The 9287-nt window shown below is 45.4% G+C and overlaps 1 protein-coding gene across 7 annotated transcripts in view; it reads left to right on the plus strand.

The window, feature by feature from the left end:
• Positions 1-2966, plus strand: part of Palm2akap2 (PALM2 and AKAP2 fusion) — a 474173-nt gene extending 471207 nt beyond the window's left edge. For 6 of the 7 annotated variants that reach the window (XM_036179073.1, XM_036179074.1, XM_036179076.1 and 3 more), the window contains one exon: positions 1535-2966. In XM_036179073.1, coding sequence (XP_036034966.1) covers positions 1535-1633 — 99 coding nt within the window. In that variant the 3' untranslated portion in view covers positions 1634-2966. The remainder of the gene's footprint in view (positions 1-1534) is intronic. The other variant, XM_036179075.1, reaches the window with a different exon arrangement.
• Positions 2967-9287: the final 6321 nt, after the last annotated feature.

Here is a 9287-nt window from a genome sequence, read left to right on the forward strand (position 1 = left end):
ATTCCCACGCTATCACACACTGGCCAGAAAACTCCTGTGTAGCTAGCAGGCTGGGCAGCATGCTTTCTTCCAATGTGTGTGTATGCACAGGACTGGTCATGACACGGCTATGGTTCTTAACAGTGCAGCATTCACACAGCAAAGATGACCGACTGCATCCCACCTGTCAAGTCCAGCTGTCCCATGTTGGGAGACTTGGGGAAGACCCCCCAGATGGAAGCTTCCAGGAGCTCTGGGTAGTCCTTGCATTTGACACAGGTGCAAAGTAGCATGCTGGGCTGGACCTCAGTCTCCCCCCCCCCAACCCCCAGACAGGGTTTCTCTGTAGCTTTAGAGCCTTTCCTGGAACTCACTTTGTAGCCCAGGCTGGCCTCGAATTCACAGAGATCCACCTGCCTCTGCTTCCCGAGTGCTGGGATTACAGGCGTGCGCCACCACCGCCTGGCTGGACCTCAGTTCTTTAGTCTACCCAGCATTTGCTTCCATGTGGCATCTTCCTACCTCTCTGGAGTTGCCAACATCACTGTCCCTTGCCTGAATGATCATTTGTAGATGAAGCACAGTGTTTGTTGCAGCTCGGAAAACCAAGCAGGACTTTTGAAGTCAGATACTCTGCAGCCTACGTGAGCACTCTGGTGTCCATGAGCCTGTTTTTGTTACTGTGGCCTGACCTGCGTCTTGGCCCCTCACATGCCTTTCATGTGGATTCCATCCTGTCCAAACTAAAAACTGGAGCGGGTGGCCTGATGTCTTCTCTCGGGAGGCCACAAATGATTGTAATAAACAGGAGGGAGGGAGGTCCCACCTCCGTGAGGAACCTACTTGGCCTTGATGTTGTCACCTTTAATTTCTTTTATTGTTAGTACATATGACTTGGATGACACACACCCCAGAATACTGATGACTTTTATGAGTCAGTTAAGAGGGTTTGTAGTTGTGCTGTTCAAAATTGCTAGCCCCCAGGGCTTATTTAAATTTAAATTATAATCCACTGAAATATTTCATTTCTCAGCTGTCTGTACTTCAAGGGCTAAGTGGCCACATGTGGATAGTGACTGCCACTTTGGATGGCACAGATGAACAGTTTCAGTATGTCATGAAGGTCTGTGCCCAACAGGACTGGACAACTTGTAGAGAGCTGCTTTAGAATGTTCAACTCTGGGAAACAGGCAGAGCTCAGCCTTAAGAGTATTTGCCCGGTGTGGTCAGTGCTCCAGGTTCAGTCTCCAGCACCACAAAAACAGCCCCCCAAAAAACTTGAGGCAGAGTCAAGTCTAGTTTAAAGAAACTAGTAAATATGTGACCAAAAAAAAAAAGATACTGGAAGCCATGTGTCAGTAAGTGGATTTGGGCTTTGAAATGAAGTCTTATCCAGCACCTTCCATCTCTTTGTTCAGTCTCTGCTCAGCAGTACCAGATCCTGTATCACCTTCGTCTCGTGAACAGGGCTTTGAGTAAGGAAATGGAACGGAGGGAAGAAAAAGAGGAAGTTGGGTTTTGTGGACTCTGTTAATTTCTCCCCCTCTTTTTTCAGGTCCTGGAGGCCACACGGGTTAACCGAAGAAAGAGCGCTCTGGCCTTGCGCTGGGAGGCAGGGATTTATGCCAACCAGGAGGAAGGGGGCACCGAATAAACTTCCTTCAGCCCAGGAAACTCCTTTGCTGAAGGAGTTTCTGCAAAGAAACCAAGAGATTATCAATTCAGAAGCATTTTAACTGACTATTTATTAAAGTGCATACAAACTCAACAATCCTCATGTAGACCAGAAGCTGCAATACACAATGATTTAAAAAAAAAAACAAAAAAACCAAAAAACAAAACAAAAAGCAAAGCGAAGAGGAAGTCCACCCATCAAACTCTGACACCCGAGAGTCAGAAGAGAAAGGATTTCTTTGTGGTTCAAAGAAGTCCCTGGCTTTGGACCATTCCACAACCAATCCAAAGGACACAGGCATGACAAATGTGTTAGTCTCCTTGCTGCAGGGAGAACTGAAGCCAGCCTGGGCTGGGTGAGGAGGAGGAGCCAACAGTGACACAGTCATTCCAAGGCAACAAACAGGCCCCCCCAGCTGTTCCTCCCTCCACACCAGCTTCCTGCCCCTTTCTCTCTTGAAGCATCAGACGCCTTGGGTTGACTCCATTTTCTCCAGCAGCTGTAAAACAAATGGCGTTTCTTTCCACGGTTGCTCAAAAGGGGCAATGAGGATTCAATCTCTGTCATGTGTAATCATTTTTAATTGGAAACACTTTATGGTCACAATATATAAAATCTGCATTTTAGAGACAATATCTTTTCCTGTTGCAGATGCAATCTATTCTACAGTAGGAGTTTGAGAACGGTGGGGGAGAGAACCAAACCAAATGGGTTATTAGCTTTAGGACCTTCTCTGCTTATCCTGGTGACTGATCAGTTTAGGGAAACACACTTTCACAGTTACGTTTCTTCATATGAAAACTGTATTTAGTGGGCAATGACTATTTTTATGATGGGATGGGGGAATAGGACCATGGATAAAATCTGTACACACTGAACAGCTTGGTTCAAGATGGTAGGGGTATTTTTGAATGGCAATAATTGAAAACAAAAGGGGGCAGACTGCCTTAGAAGGGTCGATGATCAGGAACTCAGTGTTTATAACGATTTTGTATTTTAAAATGGGCCTTAGACGTGGTTGGGACATAGGATGGACTGTTTGGGATCTGAGAAAGACAACATTAAAGTCTTGGAGGTAGAGAGAGAAATGGGGTGGGAGGGAGAAAGAGTGGGAAAGGAAGGAAGAGAAATTATTTTTGCTGAATAACCAGTGTTTTTCAGGATGACAAAGAGAAAAAACTATAGAATAGAAATTTAAGTACAGACGTGGAATCAGCTACAAATCCTAAAGATGGTGTGTATGCCTTTGTGTGCCTGTATAAAGGGTGTGTGTTTATGAGTAAGGTATGGCGTGTGCGTGCGTGGCGTGCGTGCGTGGCGTGCGTGCGTGCGTGCGTGCGTGCGTGTGTGTGTGTGTGTGTGTGTGTGTGTGTGTGTGTGTTGACTGTGACACTTGGGTGGACAGTATTTCCTCCATAGCTGTCTGCCAGCATCAGGAGTGAGTGACAATTTTCTTTTGTGTGAAAAGGGATATAAAGGCATATGGCTGACGCAGTATTTCTAATACTGAACTGACTTAACATGGTTTTTGCATGAGTCACAGTTGTGAAGCTTTGCGCAGTTTCGTGTTGATAACTTGACATTTAGAACACAGCCTATTTATTCTCATGCTTTGTAGTCATGCCTCGTGAACTAGAGAGGGTTCAGCTTTACTCTTTCTCTCATTAAAGCAATATGAATATGGGGTTCACTCATCAGGTGCCCTGAGTTTCTGGGTGAGGAAATGTTTCATTTCTGGCAAGGAGGGGGGGGGGGGAGGGGAAGGAGAAAAAAAAAAGAGCTAACCAGTCATCATTATTTTTCCTTTATTTTAAAAACTATTTCTTAAAAGCAATAATTAAATCAGACCTTGCTAAAATTCATTTTTGTTTTTATGTTGTTATGTCATAAGATTTAATATGTTATTCTAATAAGTAGTGACTCCACAATATTTATATGTACCTTTCCACATGTTATCTTTGTGCTTTTTATTAGACTAGTGTTGACTTTAGGGGAAAGCTTATTCATGGATAAGCAGTGGGCACAAGGTAAAAAGGAATTGTCTAGTGACTTATCAGGATCTTTAAAAACTGCCAAGGGACCCTGTAACTCGAAGCCAAATTCTGCAGATGGTAGCCAAATTGTACAAGGGAAGCGCACACTGCCTTTAGATGGTTCATTCTTTCAGACATGATGTTTTTAAAATGCTAGACATTGGGGACAGAGGACAAATAAGGGAGACTGGTCCAGAAGCTAATGTCCTGGAACATGACAGTCATGGCCGGTTAGAAGTCCTGCTAGGTGGATGGCCACACTGGCGGGCACATCTTTGTCTAAGGATTCCAGCTGGAGGCTCCAAATGCCAGGCTTGAGTGCACAGTGATGTGGGTGTAATTTCCCGTGGGAAATACTGGGACAAGGACACTTGGGGAAACGTGGCTGCAGAGTCCCCTGCCCCACACAGGGGCAGTTAGAACGGCTGGAGAGTAGGAGAGTGTTGGGTCCTACAAGAAAAGACCTGCTGCATGTTTTCTGCATCTGCTGGAGCCTGGAGGCGTGCAAACCAGCTTCCTCGGTTTTCACAAGAGGAAACAGGCCTCATGATTTCCTTAAATTTCACGTCCTGTTTGGAAGGGAACCCACATGAAGGTCACACTGAGGAGAGCATCGGCAGCCAGCCGGGGGCCACACAGTCCATGGAGTTACTTCTGTGGCGGATGAAGTGCTCTTTTGACTGCAGTAGATTGAGCAAGCAATTCTGAAGGATCGGGGATTATAGAGCTGGGGTCCCCTGCACCACATGCCTTTTGTAGATAAGGAGACACCCAGTTTCTTCGACTTTTTCCTGGTCACACAGCTTTTTCACTGGCCCTTCCATCTCCTAGTGTTAGCGATTTCCCTGAATTCTAATGACCGCCACGTGTTTCCTCGCTCGCTCGCCTTGCCGACAGGTCTATTAAAATGGAAATCACAGCTCCATGGGAGAGCCAGCTTTTCTCTGTGTTCTTGGGAGATGTTTTTGTTTGGGGCAGGAGGGTGTTGAATTGTTTTCCTTATTCAAGACACATTTGAGCCATTGCTTTGGACACATCTCTGTTAGGCTCTAGGATCCCACGTGGGCCCCTGTCATTTTCCCAACAGGAACCAGCAGATCCCTGGAGGGAAATCTGTCCTGCCCCTTAAGCCTGAGGTAAGAGGCTCCTCACTAGTTTTGCTTCAGATGATTGGCTCTCCCCTGCATCAGCACACACACGCTTGTTAGTCTCAGCCAAAAGAAATGTTTAGCTTCTGTAGATGTTAAAAACCTTCCTGAAAGAATTCCACACCGGAGTTTATACACTCACTTTCCCACAGAGCCAATGACTGAAGGCCTTGGCTTTCTTATCTAGGAATGACGGAAGCAGGACCCAGTGCATGTCTTTTCCTCTTACCCATGCATGCTGCCCACCCTAGGCAATGGCGTAGAAACAGTATATAGATCAGTGTCCACACACACACACACACACACACACACACACACACACACACACCACATACATTCACACACTAGGGTAAGGAACACCAAAACAGTGTTGATTGTTGTCTTCAAAAGTATTTTTTTCACCTGAAGAATGGACTTAAACTATGTATTGAAAAAAAAAATAGCTTAAGTGTTAGAGGTGGTGAATGTACCCAGTTTCAGTTATAAAACCAATTCCTGAATTTTAAGCATTCAGTGAGCTGCCAATTTTTATTTTGTGTTGCTCTTTATCCAAATGACTTTTCCTTTTTTTGTTTTAATTGGAGGAAGGGTGGGGTGGGATGGGCGGGGCAAGAGGCGATACTGTGTTTGAGAAAATTATACTCTGTACCTGGCTTTCCTGTGTTACGTTAACCACTTAAGTGTTTTTATTCTGCTTCGGTTTTATAGTGACTGTGAGGCATTCGATGCAACTATACAATTATTTTCTCATTAAAACTCAACATGTGTGTGGTGTTTTTCTTTTTTTCCTTTTTTTTTGGATGGCTATTTGTTTGACTGTGGAAGGAGGTTGGAAGATTGGGTGACCAAGCTTTGAGGGGCACGCCAATGTCCTGGGTCTCTGCCTCAAGTTCCCCATGTATGGGACCAAAGAAGCAATGGTAGCTAATAAAACATCCCTGTGACACAAGACCTGTGTCAGGATCCACAGAAATGACACAGATGTCCCTTGATGAAGAAGTTGGACTTCAGATCCAAGCGACAAAATGAACGTGAAAGCTGTGCCTCGGGTATAGCCCTGTAACTCATTCCTGTGGGTGCACGCTGTGTATGTGAAGGTCAGAGGTCAACTTCAGCTGTTGAACCTCAAGAGCTGTTTTATGAGACAGGGTCTCTCCCTGGCTGAAACTAGTTAAGTAGTCTAGGATGGCCCTGGGGATCTACCTGTTTCCACCTCACTATCACTAGGATCATGTGTGTGCCACCCTGTCAAGGGATCAAACCCAAGTCCTTGTATTTGCCCAACAAGCACTTCACCAACCAGGCAGATTCCTCTGCCCTTAGCGCTAGTCCTCATCACATTCCCAGCATGCATCTGTATTTGGCTCTCCTTTATGAAGGGCTGTTGAATTCCAGGCTTGAAGAAGCACAGAAGGGCAGGAGTTCTTCAGGAAACTCCCTTCCTCTTCCACATCTGCCTGCCCCTCCTCCCTCCCCATCAGTCTCCAGGTACTCCATCTCCTCACCCAGCCCCTGCACTTCCTGAACCCTGTCCCCCAGTTTCCTGTGTCTCCCAGCCCTGCCTCCTCCTTATGCTTTCCAGCAGCCTCTGCCTTCTGTCTCCACTTGGGACTCTTCAGTCTTTCTGTACCCAGGATTTCCAGCCAGATTCTCTTACTCTGAACACCTGGGAGGGGTCTCCTGTGGTACCTTGTCATGGACAGCATCTTCCCAACTTTATATGTTGAGAGTTCTGACTTTGGCCGGGAATGTGGCTGAGTGGTACAGTCCTTGCTTCACACATGTAAGTCCCTGGTTCAATCCTCAGCACCGAAAAACAAAAAAAAAACCAAGCCTGGTGAGGCTGGGCCTGGTGTCACACATCCATAATCCCAGCATTCAGGAGACACAGGCAGGCGGATTACCACAAGTTCAAGGCAGCCTGGTCAACAAGTTCCAAGCCAGACAGGGTTATATTCGACTTATTTCAAAAAAGTGCACCAAAATAACAAAACATACTTAACATACTTACATGGAGACAGGAGGATCAGGAGTTCAAGGCTAGCCTTGGCTACACACTAACTGAGATCAATCCAAGCTACTTGAGATTGTATCTCAAAACAATACATGCAGAATACAGTTTTTAAAATAGAACTCCTGGGGTACTGACTTCTGGTGTATGCGCTGCAGATACAGTGGCTCTGGGAAGCTTTTGTGCATCAGCTGAGCACAGCAGTTCACCATCTGTGCATCTTGGTGAGGCAGTTTTGAGATAGATGCCTCCTAGATTCTCAAATGAAGTACCTCTAACCGGAGACAGCCGATTAAGAAAAACAGTGAGTGGTGGAGCACGCCTTTAATCCCGGTGCTCAGGAGGCAAAGACAAGCATATCTCTGAGTTTGAGGCCAGCCTGGTCTGTAAATCGAGTTCCAGGACAGCCAGAGCTATTATACTGAGAAACTCTGTCTCCAGGAGGAAAAAAAGGAAGATAACTGTATCCATATATGTTCTGATTTTAATTTCAGGGCAAGATAAAGGAATTTGTTCAAACATCAGAAGAAATTTTTATTGTGTGTAGTAGTAGCAATGATGAGCTAGCTTAATGTAAAAATTCAACAGTGGGCTGAAGAGATGGCTCAGTGGTTAGGAATGCATACTGTTCTTACAGGGGACCCAAGTTTGGTTCCCTAACCAAAGTCAGTCAGCTCACAACTGCCAGTAACTCCAGCTACAGGGAATGTCCTCTTTTGCCTATGTGGGCACCTGCACACATGTGCACATACCTGTATACAGATACACACATGTACATGTAATTTGCAAACTTAAAAGTTTCTTTTAAAAAGTCAGACATATGTTTGTTTGTTTGTTTGTTTTTTTCTCCCAACGCCTTCTGTTTTGATGCTGAGCACTTAGACCAAACTCCAGCCTGACTTCTTTAATGTCTTGTCACCAGATGAAGAACATTTTATTGTGTGGCTTTACTGTGAGTTTGGCATCTTAGGAAGAGAGCCCAGAAATTAGCAATAAATAGTCAGGCACACAGATCACTGACAATAACAGCTCAGACAAATAATGATGTTTGTACTTGAGAGCCATGGGACTGAAAAGCATCTCTGGGCTATTCAAACCAAATGGGCCAGCCTGACCTAGTGTGCAGACCTGGGCCCCCAGCTACTTGGGAGGGAGGCTGAGACAGGAGGCTAGCCTAGGCAACTTAGTGAGACCCTGTCTCAAAGAGTAAACAGAGAATTGGGAGTGTATGTCTGTGTCACTTAAGACCATCAGAAAACAAAGGTATTTACATTACAATTCATAACACTAGCAAAATTACAGTTATGAAGTAGCAATGAAAGTAATCACATGGTTGGGGGTCTCGACAACATGAGGAGCTGTATTTCAGGGTCCCCGATTAGGAAGGTTGAGGACCACTGCCTCAGCAGACACTGGGAAGGGTGGAACTCCTCTGTTTTCAGTTAGCTAGATGCTCACCTTTGCCTGCTAGTGGCCACACGATGGCAGTGGTCCCTAAAGTAAAAGCAGTCCCTAGCCAAGAGCCTTCCTTGGGGGTTCCCACCCTTCAGAATAGATATTTCTCAAATACTTCAATGAGAATCCACTGTGCGACCAGGTGTGGTGACTCACACCAGCAATCCCAGTACTTGAGTGGCAGAAACAGGAAGATGGCCATAAGTTCAAAATCAGCCTGGTCTACATAGTGAGTTTCAGGGCAGCCTGGGCTACATAGTGAGTTTCAGGCCAGATTGGGATACGTAGATATTGTCTCAAAAACAAAACAAGAGACAGACACATATCTGTGTGTATACACACACAGGGATAGACACACATCTGTGGCATGTACACACAAAATAAAAATTAATCTTCAAAATGAAGCAAAGGGGTTGCTGGTGTATACCTTTGTGTGGTGATATGTTGTGCACCTTAATAAAACTTATCTGGGGATCAGAGGACAAAGCCAGCCACTAGATTAGACATAGAGGTCAGGCAGTGATGGCACACACCCTTCATCCTATCACTCGGGAGACAGATCCATCTAGATCTTTGTGAGTTCAAGGCCACACTGGGAACACAGCCAGGTGTGGTGGCACACACCTTTAATCCCAGCACTTGAGATCTCCTGCCTTTGCTTGGGAAGCACACACACCTTTAATCCCAGGAAGTAAGATGGCAGGGCAGAAAAAGGTGTGAGGAAACAATAACTCACTGCCTTGATTTCATAGAGGTAAGAACATGGCTGCTTGTTCTGTTTCTCTGATCTTTCACCTTTTACCCCAATATCTGGCTCCGGGTTTTTTTCTACTAATAAGACCTTTTAGCAATTCATGTTACACCTTTGATCCTAGTGCTATGGAGCAGAGGTGTATCAGTTTGAGGCCAGGCTAGTCTCCATTGCCTGCTCGAGGCCAGCCAAGGCTACACAGTGAGATGCTGTCTCAAAAAAGCAGTAACAACAA

The sequence above is a fragment of the Onychomys torridus genome, chromosome 2, assembly GCF_903995425.1.
Source record: "Onychomys torridus chromosome 2, mOncTor1.1, whole genome shotgun sequence".
Lineage (NCBI taxonomy): Eukaryota > Metazoa > Chordata > Mammalia > Rodentia > Cricetidae > Onychomys > Onychomys torridus.